At 48.6% G+C, this 17,076-nt stretch overlaps 1 protein-coding gene across 4 annotated transcripts in view; it reads left to right on the top strand.

Annotated features, from left to right (window-relative positions):
- The window catches only part of INSC (INSC spindle orientation adaptor protein), a 128,119-nt gene that overhangs the window by 80,695 nt on the left and 30,348 nt on the right, over positions 1–17,076 (top strand). For all 4 annotated transcript variants that reach the window (XM_057553072.1, XM_007174881.2, XM_057553073.1 and 1 more), the window contains exon 7: positions 5,326–5,451. In XM_057553072.1, coding sequence (XP_057409055.1) covers positions 5,326–5,451 — 126 coding nt within the window. The remainder of the gene's footprint in view (positions 1–5,325; positions 5,452–17,076) is intronic.

Here is a 17,076-nt window from a genome sequence, read left to right as displayed (position 1 = left end):
TTGGCTGGATCTTAAAAATGCCTGCTGTCACTGCACTATGACATGAAGGAAAGACAAAATTGAGGGCAGTGGTACTCATTAGTTACACGGGAGTTGTAATTCATTAGCTTCATGGTCAGTTTGCCCCTGCACTCGTTCTAAGTGTTGGATCCAAACATTTAGAACAAATATAGGCAATTGGTAGCTCCCTAGGGGGCTTGCTAAGGCCTTCTGTTTTATTTTTGCCTCTTTTTTTTTTTTAAACTTGAGAAATGACATTACCATTGGGGATAGAATAATGATCTAACTGGAATCAAAGTTATATCCTTCAATAGACTTAAGATGCCAGTCACAAGAAGATGCTCCAGCTCTGTGGTTCCCAGTCCTAACTCTGCATCACAATCCCTCAGGGAGTCTTTGGAAAACACAACATAAATGGTTTGCCGCCCTCCAAGATTTACCGAGGTCCTGGGGTAAGACCTGGGAATCCATATTTTAATAAGCTCTACAGGGGATTCTGAGGCATGGCCACTCTCAGAATCACTGATCTAAGCCTTTAAGGAAATCTGGAAGAGCAGGGTAAATGCTTGTCAACTCTGGTCACGGGAGAAGTAAATTGTATGCAACAGCAATAGCTAACGTTTGAGGGTGCTCTCCACTGTGCTTAATGCCTCGCAAGCGTTATTTCTTTTAAATCATAAAATCATCCTAACAAGTAGTTACCACGTTTTTCCCATCTATAGTTGAGGAAGTGGTTTGAGAGGCTTACTCAAGGTCACACAACTGATAAAGAGTCGAGTCAGAATTAGAACCCAAGTCTCTTTAATTCAGAGTTCATGATCCTAAAGCCCACAGTGGTGACTTCTGGTTCAATCCTTGGCCCTTCAGCTTCTTGGGCCAAAGTGTGACTCAGAAGTTCTCAACCCTGTAGGCCTATTAGCATCACTAGGGAGCTTTAAAAATCTCCACTAGTAAGTGGCCAAGGTGAATTTGAACCTGGCTGTTTGACAGCAAAGGCTATGCTCTTATTTGCTGTCCTGATCTGCCTCTCAGCAGCCCGGCTCCCTCCTCTTCCTCCTGTCTGCCTTCTCCTTCTCATCCCCATCCTCCCTCGCCCTCCTCCCCTCTCCACAACCTTTATTATCTACTGCATCCTTTCTATATGTCAAACACTGCACTAAGCTTTCCCTTCATCATCTCATCTGATCCTCCCGATAATCTAATGATGTGTTATAATCATTCCCATTTTTAAGATAAGGGAACAGAGGCTCAGAGAGAAGTTCATGCACATTAAATGCAGATGGGATTTTAACTAGATCTGTTGACTCCAGAATTTTAATCTCAACCTTCTTCTGTCTCCAGTCCTTGGGGGAGAGTAGACAGAGGGTTGATGCAGAGAGATGATTCCATGACGACTCCCATCTTCCCAGCCTGGAAGATGGCGAGACTAGGTCCTCCAGCAAAATCAACGTTTGGGTTTCCAGTCCTGACAGTGACAAAGGCGCTGGGAGTTCCTGGTATGCCCTGCACAGCATCCTCACCTCCGATGCTCAGGAAATATGCCCAATATGGTGACAGATGTGGGGCAGCTTCCCCCAGTGGCCTTCCTCACTCACCTCCTTGGAGCCTGGTGTGGTCTGTCCTTGGGTCCTTCATCCATCTGAGCTACCCCCATGAGATGATTTGGGCAACCTGTCTGAGGTCTATCCTCTCATCCCCTTGGGTTCCTCTGACGGCCAAGAAATAAACCCAGTCCTCCCTATGACGGTGGTGGCAAATAATCCCATCCCTTCCTGAGTGCAGAGCACAGAAAACTCCCCTGTGCACTGTTGAAATTACCCCCTCCTCGCCACTCCAGTTCCTCTATTATCCTCCCCCCACCACTAGCCTACACACCCCGCAAGTGGCCTCCTCCAGCTTTATGACAGCTTACCCTGAGCCTGTCTGAGTAATGCATACCATTATACAGCTGGGCTCTGAGCCCAGAGCTTTCTATAAAATTAAACAAGCTCCAGCCAAAAGTGTGATTCTGCAAGCTCAGGCGGCTCCTTGTCCCACTCTAAGCTGAGTGCTTCTTTTCGGTCCTCGATGGGGGCTTCACATTCCGTCTCACTTTCTATCTCCTCTCCCTCCCACATATTCCAGCCTTTGGGACACCTTTCATGAGGGTATGAGACACCCTTCTAACCAGGATGCCTTCTGTGACCTGATCCCAACCTGGCTCTCCAGGTCCACCCTCACTGGGTGCTCGGCCCTTTCACAACATTAACTCACTGCTCCTTCAGCAGCTGAGTCATGTAGCTGTCACGACCCCATTGTTAACCAAAGATTGCCAGCAGCCGAGCCAGGATTTGAACCAGAATCCCCTCAGTCTGGGTTCAGGAATCCCCCCTTCTTCTCCTAGTAGCTAAAAATGCTAAGAAGACCATTTTTCACAGGCTTGGGAAAGGATGTAATGAGAATCCAGTGCAAATGGATGCAGAGGCTTAAATATAGTTATGCTAGACTTGGCGTCTCCTGAGCCAAAGGAAGGCTGCCACACTGATCCTGGCTCTCTGCCTCCCATTCTTTGGCATCGTTTCTTCATTGTCTGCTCCAGCCGTAAATATCTATCTACCTATCTATCATTGTACATATATAAATAAGATTTGTACTATATATGATTAAATACACACACATATAAACATGCATACATATATAAACATATAAATATTTACATCTGGCGGGAGGTCATTAATAGCCAACAAGGCTGGCCAGGGAGACTTTAGGACTCCTGTTCTTTCTTCTTACTTTAAAGAGTAATTTGATCTTATGTCAGTGACTCTCTGGGTAAGGTCTTTATGTGGAACCCTTATCGGATGTCCCAGGAACCGTGGGAAAGTAGGCAAGCAGGGATAAAGGACTGTGGAGCAAGAATTCAGAGGGGTAAGTGTCTTGTCCCCATACCAGAGCATATTTTTTATCGGAGTAATGATGTGCATTTAAAATCACATCATTTTAAGTGACCCTTTGACCCTTCTATAACTGTCCCCCTTCAGATTATGTCAGGAGTTCCTACTCTGTGCTCTTTTAACCCTGCAACCCCTCCCCATTTCAATGCATAGCTACCCAGATTTCTTCCTGCTTTTAACGTTGTCTGCCAGACAAGGAGCTCAGCATGGACGGGGACTGAGGCAGTGCCCAGCAAAGGGTCTGGCATATAATAAACCATTAATATTTTTGTGCTGCCTGAACAAATTTACTAGTCCTAAGATATGACCCCTTCCCACCAAATAAACTACCCTGAAAGGAAGGAGGAATATTATAAAATGTCAGAAATTCTGAACTCCCCCAGAATTGGATACTTTCATCTTGGTCCCTGCAGTGATGGGTAGCCAAACTCTTAGACTGCACAGGGCCCGGGGCTTGTCATTGTGGGGTGCGGGGAAGGGGAGATCTGGGGTGACATTTCAGCGAGGCTGTGCTGGGCCGTAGTGGTCATTGCTGCTTCTTCTGGTTGCTCATACATGATCCTTTCAGTCATTCACTGCTGCGTCCCTGGGGACACAGAACAGAGCCTGTTTTGTGCATAGTACATTTTTTGTTGAGAGAGTTCTGAAAAATCTGATTGGCGATGGTAATTCTGCTGAACCCACCTCCTTCTTCCTGTAACATCTTTCTCAGTTTGGGGAACCAAGGGCAGTGGGCATAGTTAGAGCCAGGAGTGGTGCGGTTAAAGGCAAGTGCCCCTCAGGACCAAGTTCAGACCACTTGCTCATGCATTCTTTCCTGCTGCCACTCCTAGGCACCCCTCCAGCCCTCAGGGAAGGGGAGAGGGAGGAAACAGGTCAAAGCCAGTCGTGGGATAGCCAGCTTCCCCTGCTTTGGACGTGGATGTCCACGGTGGGGTTGCCACCAGTTTGCTGGACGTGTGGTGAGTCGCCTTTGTGATCTGTTGGTCTCTCTCACTTTGCTCTGGGAGCCAAGGCGGCTTCAGTGGTTTTTCTACAGAATAAAGATGTCCAGTTAGGCTGAGCGCCTCACTCCCAGACTCTTCTCAGAAATCCTCTCAGACTTCTCCTGGGAGGTCGCCACAAGGTCTCAGAAAGGAAAAGTACAGGTTCACATTCAAGAGCTCGGCTGATCAATCCTAAAGTTTTTTTCTCTTTTCCTTTTACAAATTGGAGTGAAGGAGTGAAAACAAGACCAGTGTGGATTTGGGGTGATTATTTCACCCACCTGGACTTTAGTTTTTCCCATCCCCCAAATGGAAATGAATTATAGTACTGATGTAAATAAAGCTCCTTTTTGTGTGCCTGCCATGGTGGTGGGAGCATCTGAGAAGTAACAGGGGGTCACTGGCATAGTGAGAACCAGCACGAGGCATCTAGGTTTCGGTTCCCTCCATCTGCCTCAGACTTGTTTCTAGAACCTGCTTCTGACAACTCCAGGCTTATTCCATGGCGGCTGCTGAGGGGGGTTACCAGGAGTCTGGGAGCAGTGTTAACTGGGGTTGAGCCTGGCCCCAGCACGTGTGCCTGCCCTGGCCCCTCACCTCCAGTTTAGATTACCAAGAATGACATTATTTCTGGAGCTGGCATTTCACTGTAACATGTGTGGGAGATTGGGAGTGTGTGTGTGTGTGTGTGTGTGTGTGTGTGTGTGTGTGTGTGTGTGTGTAGAAACCAGAGGGGAGGAAACATTCTTTTTTACTACTACCTTCCTGGGTTCTCTGGCTGGGGCCCTGGAAATTGGGCTGACAAAAGACAGATTAACAATAGGAAAAAAAAAACAAGTTTATTAGCACTTGCACCGTACTTATGCATGGGAATGGTCAGAGGTGAGTAACTCAAAGGGTTGGTTAGAACTTGGGCTTAACGTAGCATCTTAGCAAAGGAACAGTACATTTTTAGAGAAGTGGTAAGACAGAGGAAGAGAACCTTGACTCTCTAGGGGTGGCAAATTGTGGGAAGACACATATATGGGAAACTAATAGTAGATAAAGACTGAAGTCTGCTATGTGGATTCCTCTGGTGCCGAATCCAGGCTGATAAGGGTCTAATATTGTCTCCAGCGATTAACTCTTGTTCTTCCTAGTAGAGAGGGGAAAGGGTATAATCTTTTTAAATTTATGTCCTGCTTTTAGTCAAATAGGGAGAGGACAGAGATCTTTTTTTTGTATCTGCTTCTTCTTAATTGCCTTCAAATCAAAATAATCCTTACACTAAAGCATATTTTGGGGTGGCTATTCTGCCACCTTACAGACCCCAAAACACACCTGCTGAGTGAGGGGTATCAGTAATTCTTGAGTCAGCCCCTGGAGAGCTCACACGGTGAGTTCACGTGACATTTTCTTTTTCTTGGCAGGAGGGTGGGGTCGTGGCGCTCTTCAAGGTCTGCCGGCAGGACAGTTTCCGGTGCTTGTACCCCCAGGCGCTCCGCACGCTGGCCTCCATCTGCTGCGTGGAGGAGGGGGTCCACCAGCTGGAGAAGGTAAGGGCGCAGCTGGCTGGCTGGGCGGGGCCTGAGGTCCCTGAGCGGGTGGGTGAATGGGGAGCGCGACCTCCTGGTGGACATCTGGCAAGAGCAAGTCTCCCGAGTCCCTCCTGTTCCCAGGCATCATTCATGTGGGGCTGCTGGGATCTTGACTGTGGTTGATGAAGACATGAAGGGGGCCAAGACTGAGGAGCTCAGCAGGAAAGGCAGTGTCCAGAGGGACACTCAGCACTTCCTGGGTGGAGTGGCCAACAGAGCCTGGTTGGCGGGGTGGGGTGGGAGGTGGGGGGGAACACAGCAGGAGGCAGGCAAGTCAGGTGGAGAGGGGTGTCGAGGTTAAGGGCGGTTGGTCCTTCTCTCGTGGCAGGACCCCAGCAGAAGGAAGAGGATCCAGCTCCTCTGGGGACAGGATAGGCATGAGCAGGGTGGGCATGGGTGCCTGGGCAAGCAGGTGGACTCCACCCAAAGACGGCTTGGGTAAGGGAAAGGGAAACTGGAGTCCAAGCGCATGATGGGTCAACACCACTGGGGGTGGCCAGGATTGGAGAGAAGGTGGTGACTTGACAGTCCCAGGTGCCTAGCTCCAGGCCAACCTAGGGCAACGTGACCGATTCCAGCTACCACCTCCCAATTACCCCAGGTTGTAGGGCTGAGGCTGCTTCAACACTGGTGCCTGAGTGGGTCTGAGCCTGCAGATGGGTCCTCAGGGATGTTAGCAGGAGGGTTGGGAGGCTAGTGCTGACACTTGGGGATTTCTCAACCACATTTCAAGGAAAGATGCTGAATTTTTTTTTATGGAAGAGAGATAGAAAGGCCTGGTATGACCTGGTGACAATTGTGGTGCCTGCAGGGTGAGGGGTAGGTACCTTGAGTCTGTTCTCGTGACTGGTCTAAATAGGGATGGGACAAGCAAACTGCTCCCCTTCCTGTGCATCCGTGTCCCACAGTCTGGTCCTGGCTGCCCAGAAAACCTCCACCCTACCCTCAGCTTCTTTACTTTGGTCTGGACTCCTAGACAGATGGTAGTTTTACATTCTACCTTGCCTCTTTCTAAATCTGCTCGGGTTATGGGACAGAGTCACAGGATCACAGGCTCTGAGGTGCTTTTAGCTGAGGATGGAGGGTGCATGGGAAATCTGCTCAGTTTACAGATGAGAAGGCTATGGCTCAGAATGGGGAAGTAATTTGTCTGAGGTCACACAGCAAAGTGGTGAAAGAGCTAGTGCCAGCCCTCTGGACAGAGTGCCCCCTTCCCATGGGGTCAGAAGCCTTTGTATGTGTGTGCTTGCTTAGGTGGTAAAATGGAGGAGAGAGGCAGTGGCGAGACAGACAGACTCCATGAAGTAAATGCATTGAGCATTTCCAGTTTCATGTGCTGAATAATCCTCTCTTCTCCCATAAAATCTTCTTCCTTAGACAGTGGGAAATGGCCATGCGCATTTGTTTCTCATCTTCTTTCATGCTGGTTGGCAGGAAGAAGGGGAGGAAAAGGCAGAAGGGACTAGAATCGCCAGTTCTCCAAAAGCTGTGCATTTCTTGGCTTTAGAGAGTTTGCAGAGCTGCAGGAAAACCTCAATCCAGGGAAGGAAAACAGCAGGGCTTTTTTTGCTCAGAGTGAAAACCTGTGCAGCTGGGAAGGCTGTGGAGGCAATTTCTCCCGCGGGGCTCCAAAGCCAGAGGGCGCCAATGCATCTTTCCCAGGCCAGATGGGCCACCGGCCTGGGAGCCAGCCCCTACCCACTAAGCAAGAGGACGGGGGACACTCGGCGCCTGAGGGCTAACTAAGTGCCCCGTGCTGAGCTAGCCCCTTACACGCATTCCCTTCATTAACCCACCAGAACCTCGTGAGGTGAGCATTATTCATAGCTCCACCTTGAAGACGAGGAATTGAGTCTCAGCCAGTGTAAGTGACTCACCTAAAATCACAGAGTAAGTTTTGGAGCCAGGATTTGGACCCTGTCTGCTTGTCTAATGCCCAGTCGACCTCACTGACTCACTGGTTTAATGGATACTCTCAGACTGCCAAAAAATATCTCTGCAGCTAAACCCGGACCACCTTGCTGTTTCTGGCCAAAGTCCTAATTCTCCCACCCCCAACTCGTACAGGAGAAGGTCACCGTCTCTGGGCTTTCCCCTCCTGCAGGTCAGATTACTTTCCATACACAGATACTTCTGAAATAACTCTGTGCCCAGCAGTGAGCAGGAGGGAGTCTTTTCAGAGAGGAGCCCCCGTGTGGTTGGAAACAGCTACTACAGCTCTGCAGTCACAGAGCTTGCCAAGTGTCTTCACAGGCAGCCTGATTCCATTTGATATCTGTCTTGAGTGTACAAGCATCCCCATTATACAGGCAAAGAAACCAAGGCCCAGAGATGTGAAGTGACGTCTGCACAGAATCACACAGCTCGTAATTCATTCATTCAGCAAACATTAATCGACTGTCTGCTGTTTGCCAGGCATTGTTTTATGTGCTGGAAGAACAGCAGTGAACAAAACAGACAAAACCCCTGGTCCTCTTAGAGCTTACGTTTTAGCTCAGGGGGTGGCAAGTTACAGCCTGTGGGCCGAAGTCATCCTGCTGTCTTGTTTTTGGCACATACAGCCCATGAGTTAAGAAATTTTTTTTTCATTTTTTAATGGCTGTAAAAATATCAGAAGAAGAAGATTTTGTGTCACATGAAAATTATGTGAAATTCAAAGTTTTGATCCATAAAGTTTTAATGGATCACTGCCAGACTCCTTTGTTTAGGTGTTCTCTATGTCTGCTTTTTCTCTACAACAGCATAATTAGATAATTGCAAGAGACCATGAGGCCCACAAAATCAAAAACATTTACTATCTGGTCCTCTACAGAAAATGTTTATCGACCCTTATTCTATCAGGTAATAAGGACATCATGACAGTGATTAAAAGGATAATAACTTTTATCGAATACTTGCTTTGGACAAGCACTTTGTTAAACCCCACCTTTCATGGTGTCACTTAATCGTTAATCCATTGGTGCTGTTATCATCCATGTTGTTTGTAGAAGGAAGGGAGACTCAGAGAATTGAAGCAACTTGCTCAAGAGCACACAGCTAATAGATGGCCTGGCGATCATTTAATCCCAGCTCTGCTGAGCCAGAGTCAGCCTGGGCTGTGAACCGTTATGCCAACCCAGGACTCAACTCCAATACCTGAGGCTAAGGTCCATGCTCTTTTCCTCCACATCATGTTGCTTCCAAAGCTGTGAGATGTTCTAGAGACACCCAGGAGGGCCTGGATCACCTGTCCCTCCCCCAGGTCCTGCCCACGTGGGCTCTGTGATCCGGCTGCTGAGCGCTGGCCTCAGATGCTCTGGTGAGGTCAGCTGTTGTCCATGTTTAGGATGGAAGGTGAAGAAATCCGGGGACAGGCTGATTTGCAGAAGCCACAGCACGACAGGCAAGGCAGAGGCGAGGTGGGGAGCAGGTGCCCTGGGGCTTTCGCCTGCTGCACACTCACCCGGAACAGTTCGTGCCCTCTTTAGATAATGTCAAAGTCCCAGCCTCCCCCTGATTTACTGGCCTAGCCTCCTCCCTGAGGCTCCCATAATTAATTGGCAGCAAGAAATGTGCTGGATTTGGTTAAAATCCATTTCTGTCATGCGGCTACCCACCACCGCTTCCCTCCAACCTTAAAGTGGTTCATTAAATCACGCACAGATCCCTGCGGAGTGTGAGTCTAGTCAGGTCACCAGACACCCCATCCATCCTTGGCCCTGCTGCGTGATGCCCGAGCTCTGTTGGGCTTGGGGCATTCGAGTGGCCATAGATTCACCCAGTCACCTGTTTCTTCTTTCTCTGTCATCCAGTCGTTCACTTACTTTCAACTCACTCGCTTCCTTGCCTGCTCACTCAGTCCCTCACCATCTCATCACGCTACTAATTCATTCCGTCGTCACACATTTGTTGTGAAGCAGCCCAGCTCCAGGAAAACTGTGGCCTTTGAGAGTCAGGCTCTTCTGGATGGGAATTCGGGCTTTTCCACCTACGAACTTGGACACGTTTCCCTGGGCAAGTTACTTAACTTCTCAGAGATGTGGTTTCTTCATCAATCAAATGCGCATGATGAAATCTACCTCCCAGGGCTGTCAGAGATAAATAGATTGCGGTAACCTGGTGCCTGGCACTCACTAGGCACTGAATAAATGGTAGCTATTTTGATTTTGGCGGGTGTGATGCCAGTTGCCGGGGTTTTGAATATCAGTGGCCTGAAGAAGATGATGGTCTGGTGGAGAAGAGAGCTCTGGCGCGCCAGCAGGAGGCGATAGCGTGGCCAAAGACGCTGCCCAGTGCACAGTGTGGAGAAGTCAGTGGGGCTGGAGCACGAGTCCCTACAACCTTTCCATTTTACAGGCGAGGAAACTGAGACTCAGAGATTGTGTTCCCTCAGCTCATGAATGTGTAGTTTGGATCCAAACCCACGTCTGGCTGGTTTCTAAAGCCCACGTTCTTTATACTCTGCGACCCTGGGAAGAGATGGCCCTTTGGAGGTGGGGACTGCAGGGCAGTGGCTCCCAGGGAACCAGGCTCTGGGTATTGGTCTGGGAAGAGGGCAGACGTGGATATTCCCCGAGCAGGTCTGGAGCAGCAAGATGTCAAGACATAGCAAAGGCCTCTGCAGAGGTGCCTGAAGGGTCTTTCAAGGCTCCACGCTTGCTTTTCTGAGGTCTGGTTCATCCTGCCCACAGCCTCCTCACCATCGTGCTCCTGCTGGGGCAGCGAGTTTCAGGAAGTCTGTCCTGTGTCCTCAGCAGACAGTCGCCCCTCATTCCCCAGCCCCTGCGCTGGGCTCTGGGAGGAGAGACAGGCAGCTGTGTTCCCTGTCTCCCACCTGGGCTGGCCAAGTGGTAGCCCCATGGCCATCAGAAGCCGCAGGCTGGTGGTACCACCTGTGCCTGGGGTGCTGGTGAAGGCAGCAGCAAGGAAGCAGTGGAGCTGGGCCCCGAGGACCAAGGTGGAGCTCCCAGGCAGGCCGGGGGAAAGTGGCCTCGGCAGAGGGACTCCGCAGCTGGCTGGTAGGCCAGTGGGGCTCTAAGTCTTTTAGGAGCTCCGTGCTCAGTGAGTTGGGGGAGCCCAGAAGAGGAGGCAGGGTTCTCTGAGACCCACTTTGGAGAAGATGGGATGAAGAAAATGAGGGCCAAAGAGGGAGTGAGGGCTTCAGAGCCACACAGCCCAGTGAGAGCAGATGGACCCAACCCCATGTGGTGGCCAGGTGACCTAGCCCACCTGGCCTGGTCAGGGCAGCCTTGGAGCGGAGTAGAGCTGGGAAGGTGGACTGACATTACCAAGGCAGAGAACTGCTGGTTTGGGGGGAGGCTGAGAGGGGGCTAGAAAGCGAGTCCTCTCTGAACCTTGGTTTCCTCTTTATAAAACAGGACGACACCTCCTCCGTGGGGCTGTCATGATTACGTGATGCAGCAATGCAGGTGGGGCCTGCTTGGAGGAAGAAATCTCCTGTGTCTGTTTCCCTTCCCTCTTTCCTGGCCTGTTTGTCTTCACCTTTTCGGGTTGGTCTGGGGAAAATCCTGCAATGCTCCCAGAAAGCCTGAGTCCTGGGATTTTGCCATGGCCCTGGCAGAGTTCCAGGGTGTTCTGAGTGGGTAATGGGACCGTCAGGGCACTGTTGGTGCAGCAGTCAAGGTTGGACAGAGCCAGGGGCCAGGATGGGGGTGCTGGGGACTAGAGCTGGACTGGAGACTGGGGTCCAGGGAGGGGCTGGGGCTGGGCAGGAACCTAGAATATAGGGCCGTAAGGGGTGGGGGGCATTCCAAACCCAATGCTCAGACAGCCTCAGACAACCTCCGAGACGGTTCTAGTAATTGCCTCTTCCAGCCTTGAGACCAGAGACAATCTTGCTTTCAAAAGAGATTTTTTTTTATTCCCACCCCCTCCCTCTTATTTCATTTTTTCAAATAAGGAGTTCATCCTGTGTTGGAGCCAAGAGGAGAGTTTAATGAAAATCGATGGAGAAATTAATGATGAGCAGCAGGGAGGGGAGGAGGGCTCAACTTCAAGTCTGAGAAGAAAAGCATCAGTGGCGAGGGATGGAGAAATTGCTGCCTGTCTCCAGGCAGCTCTCTCACCTCACTCCCATTTCCCGGGGCAGCTTCTTGGGATTGAGATGCCCTGACATCTGAAGGGCCAGGCTGCAGACAGGGAGGCCTGGACCCAGAGACCCTGGGCAGGAGGGAGCATGTTCTGGGGGATGGTGGGGAGGCTCTCTCTCTCTAGCTGCTGTTTTATAGGACTTTCTCTCTACTGCTTGCTCCTTGTAGGGCTGCAGATGGTCAGAAATAAGTCATATCTGCAAAAAAAGTAAACCAGTTTTTCTCATCCTTTTGCTCATTTGGTTCAAACGATCATTTTGCAAGGAAGGCAGGGAGAGATGGTCATGCCCATTTTACAGAAGGGGAAGTTGAGGCTGGAAGGCATAGAGACACTGGCAGAGGCAGAGCCTGGGGCTGAGAACCCCATTTTTGCTTATAGTTTCAGTTTGCTATGCCCCCCACCCCATTAGCCGAAAAGGACCATCGTGTGCACACTCCAGAGCGAGGCAGCTACTTTATCTTCATGGAGTCAGTTCTAAATAAGTAAGTGAGGCTGGGTGGGGAGAGAGGACCTACGGATGCCAGGCAAGAACTCTGCTTAATTTGACTTGAAGCCCCTTCTTTACCTTGTAGTAGCTCCTAGAGAGAGGGAGAGAGAAAATGCCTCTGAATGGAGATCCAGATGTCTCCTCACCCTTCTTTAGGGCTCAACCCACCTACTCTTATCAGCTTCCACCAGCTCTCACGCCCCCAGGTGTGGGCCTGCAACTGCCCTGGATGGCAGACTGTGCAGAGAACCCGAGGGTGCCAGGTCAGCTGTCTGTGCTGTGACTGTGGACAGGCAGACAGAAGTGGGGACTGACACTGTCACCTTCCTCAGCCCTGCAAAGGGGCTTTCTAGAGGGGGTGTGGCTCACTCCCTTCCCTACCTGCCAAGTCTCCCAACCCCTTCCATCTCCCTTGAGGGTATGGGTGGGGGGACTTGAGGGAGGCCAGGATGTGAAGAGGAGAGAACAGAATTAGGCACTCTGCCCCGCTCCCCCCTCCTCTCCCTGTGAGATTCACTTAGAGATTAGGGGCCAGTATCGTCCAGACTGAAGGAAGGCCCTGCTGGCTCCGGGGCTGTGCTGCACTCCAAACCTGAGTTTGGAGAGGGCAGCCTCAGTCCTAAATGCAGCAGCGGGCGAAGGCTCAGCTCAGCCGGGCCTCGGGTCCCCATGCGCTGTGCAACAGCGCCACCTGGTGGACAAGAGCACCAGCTGCAGCCCTGCCACGCCGCTTGTGTTGGGGAGAAGGGAGGCTGTGCCGCAGGGAAGGAAGCCAGGGCTGCTCAGGTGCAGAGGTGGGGCCTGCACCATCACAACTGGCTTCCCCTTGGCTTCGGGAGTAGGGCCAGTGCCAGCTCGGAGGCCAGCAGGGGAAAGGACGTCGCTATAGCAGGGAGGGGAGACAGTGAGAAGATTGAGGGAAGATAGAAGTTGCAGGTTTGGGGGCAGAATTTAATGAGGGAGGGCCCATTTCCTGGGAACAGCCTGGCACCAACAGCACAGAGCAGGCCAGCCCTCCAAGCACAGAGGCAGCAGGAACCAGCATCCGCCATCCCTTGACAGCAGGTGGTGGGTCCTTTGGTCACACACACAGAGACAGAGACGAGGAGAGGGAAGAATGATGAGAAAGAGGAAGAGACTTATAGGACAAGAGAAAGAGGGGCAATGGAAAGACCCACACAGATAATGAACACACAGTTTCCAAAGAAGTGTTTCATTCTCCCTTGGGCTACTTTAAAAGTACAAATAATTAGTTTGGGTCTTCCCTGGCAGTCCAGTGTTTAAGACTCTGTGCTTCCACTGCAGGGGTGCAGGGGATCCCATGTACCGCACCCGGCACGGCCAAAAAAAAAAAAGTACAGATAATTAGTTTGAAGCCTTGTGATAGCTGGACATGTAGTGCCCTGCTTGTGGCCTGCTTGGACATATAGTGATCTCTCATGATGGTTTTAATTTTCACCTCCCTGACAAGTAATAATTTTGAGCAATTTTTCTATATCCTTATCGACCATTCGGTTATCTTCTGTGAAATGTCTGTTTGACACTTTTGCCCATTAAAAAAATGAGTTGTTTTTCTTATTGATTTATAAGCTTCAAAAATACATATTTTACATACAAACCCTTTGTCAGATACATGTATTGAGAATACATATTCTCAGTCCATGGTTTGCTTTTTCATTCTCTTAATGGTGTCTTCTGATGGATAGAAATCAACTTTGATAAAGTCCAATTTATTGATCTTTTCTTTTGTAGTTAGTGCTTCTTGTCTCCATTTAAGAAAGGTCTGTGTTCCCCCAAATCATGAAGAGAGTCTCCTATATTTTCTTCTAGGAGCTTTATTATTTTACTTTTCACATTTAGGTCAATGGTCTATTTCAAATTAAATATTTTTGGTGTTCAAGATTCAGTGTTTTTCCATATGATATCCAATTGAGCCAGCACCATTTATCAAAAAGACCGTCTTCTCACCACTGAATTAAAGTGGTGCCTTTGTTGTAGGTAAAGTGATGACGCAGGTATGAGTCTGTTTCTGGACTATTTTTCTGTTTGGTTAATCTTTCTTTCCATCCTTGTACCAATATGGCACTGGCTGAGTCCCTGTAGTCTATAATAAATTGTAATATTTGGTAGTATAGATCCTCCAATTTTGTTCTTGTTTAAGATTATCCTGGTAATTCTAAGTTCTTTACATTTCTATATATAATTTAAGATTTTGAGATTTTGATTGGCATTTCTTTAAATTTGTAAATAAATTTTGGGATAATTGACTTCTTAAACAGTATAGGGTATTCCAGTCAATAAATGCAGCATACCTCTCTACTTATATAGACTGTATTTAATTTCAGCGATGTTTTAAGTTTTTAGTGTCGACATCTTGCATATCTTTTTTAAGACTTATTTCTAGGTATGTTTTTATGCTAATGTAAGTGTTATTTAAAATTTTTTATTTTCTAATTGTTGTTAATACATAGAAAATACAATTTTGAATATTGTATCTAATGATCTTGCTAAATTCACTTATTAATTTTAATGGTGTGTAGATTCTTTTGGATTTTATACAGGTTTGGATTATGTACATGTGTACACAATCATGTGATCTATAAATTATGACAGTTTCACTTTCTCTTTTGCAATCATTATACCTTTTTATTTCTTTCTGTTTTCTTGTTGCATTGGCTAGGGGCACTGTAAAATGTTAAATAGGAGTGGCCATAATGGCTATCTCTGTCTTGTTACTGATTTCAGGGGGAATGCTTTTGATATTTCATTCACTGTTTCATTAAGTGGATATTATAATTTTAAGGATTAGAATACTGAGGCTTAGAGAAGATGAGTAACTTGCTCATTTTACCAAGTCAGCAAGTAGCACAGTTGAGTTATGAACCCAGGTTTTTCTTACTCCTAGGCTTGTGCAACTTCCACTGTACCACAGCTACCTCTAGAGGAGACGTGCTTAACCCAGGATCTCCATTAGAGTCACTTGAGGAGTCTTTAAAAATACTGATGCCAAGACTCCACCTAAGACCAATTACATCAGAATTTCTGGTGGTGAAGCCCAGGCATTAGTATTTTAAAACTTCCCGATATGATTCCAATCATCTGAGAACCAGGCAAATAACCACTGATCTAGAAGCCCATTGGCACAGTTCAGATCCCAGCTGTGCCAGTTGTGCTTTGCTGAAAACTTGGTACTTTCACATCAGCACATGCCTAGTAACCCTCACCCAAAGGGAAATGAACTTTTTCTTAGTGACCTTTTGATACCTTCTCACAAACTCCACTCCTTCCACTACCCAATGCCTCCAGGGCATCTTTTCGACAATCTGCTTTAAGGAAAATCACTTGCTTGACAGGGAAATTATTTTCCATTTATATTCTTAAGTGATTTAATTCTTGATTTCTTTCCACCTCAATAACTCACCTCACTGACTTTGCTGCCAAGCTGGTTATATAATCCTTTTCATCCATTGTTCCATTCCCTGTTACATATTCATATTTGTTTTTGTCTATTTTGACATTTGGCTTTTAATCAAAGATTCTTGTTTGAAAAAGCAAAAGAAGTTGAGTGGGGTCTGGATGTGTTCATTTGGGAGGAAGATAGTGTTATCCTCCTGAAGGCCCATTTCACTTTCTATGGCTTTCTACGGCTTTCTACTGGGCTCCCAGCTCTACCACCACTCCTTAGAACAAATACTTCATTTTATAAAGTGAGCCTTTAACCCCTTACATTGTTCACAGAATTTGTCCTGAACCTTGCCCTCATCAGATCCTGCTTCTGGCCCATGGGTTCCTTTATTCCACCGAATGTTTTGCCCTGTCCCTTGGCCCTGACTTGTCTTTGCTTCCTTGGGCATGACCCTGTTTCCCTCTCTGACTGTGCCTGAATTTTCCCTTTGGCTGTACTCTGGGCAGACAGATCCATCCATGAGCAGGATTCCAACTGCTTTGTGGTTCCCACTTGTCTTTTATGTTTTCTGCAAGCTTTTGGTATCCAAGTGGACAGAAAGGTGAAGGAGGAAATTTGGGGGGTCTTTAGGTCATGCTCCCCCACTGAGGCTGAGTTATCACTGCATTTGCATGAATCTGTTTATCTGTTACAACAATCAACTCCTCTGCCTTTCCCTAAAAAGTAAACATACAAAAAGGAATTAGGAAGGAGCAGACCAGCACCAGTGATATATGATGGGCCTTTGTATACTAACCAGGGTCCCTTTGATATTCACATTAAAGCCACTACTGATGCTTTTCTAAAAACCAGTAGGAGGACATTGCCCATAAACTGGACGTGATGTTTACGGTACACTTGGATTCCTCAGCTGCGTGGTTTCCACGCTCCTTCCCCCACTGCCCAGGGAGACTCTCGGAGTCCACCCATTTCCTCTGTAGCAGATTCCTGTGGCATCAATCCTACGGCCCAGGTAGGGACCAGGCCAGACCATCCTCACCACCCCATGAACATCCTCCCATGAGGAACGCTTGTCCTCTGCCCAGGCCCATTCCACGCTAGGTAAAAGCTAATTACCTCTAAGTGCTCCCAGCAGCAATTTCTTTAGGGATGTGAAAGTGCTTTGATTAGATTGTTCTCTTGGCATCATTAAGTTTATGACTGAGGATGGGAAGTGGGCGTTTGGGGATGGAGACTTTCCAGAAATGGGATCAGGGTTGGAGGAAGCTGGCTCAGGCTGGGCTACTCCCAGGCCCTCCCTGGAGCTGAGTTGAGCAGCCCTCACTGACCTGGCCCTCTCACCAGCTTCTCCCTATGTTGCCCCGCCAAAGGCCCCACAGCGCGGCCACAGGGCCAGGAGCGGGGAGACCAGGATGGGAGTCCCGGCCCTGGCGTTACCTTGCTTCGTGGCCTGGGCAGTCTCTTCCCCACCCTGTGCCTCTGTTTCCTCATCATTCAGCCCACACCTCACAAGTTAACCACTGTGTGTCAGGCCTCCACTGGGTACTAGAGACCAGAGAAGATTCAATACAGGAGCTGCTCTGAGCAGCTCAGATCTAGT

The sequence above is a fragment of the Balaenoptera acutorostrata genome, chromosome 9 (assembly GCF_949987535.1).
Source record: "Balaenoptera acutorostrata chromosome 9, mBalAcu1.1, whole genome shotgun sequence".
Lineage (NCBI taxonomy): Eukaryota > Metazoa > Chordata > Mammalia > Artiodactyla > Balaenopteridae > Balaenoptera > Balaenoptera acutorostrata.
This window is presented reverse-complemented; position numbering and strand designations above follow the sequence as displayed.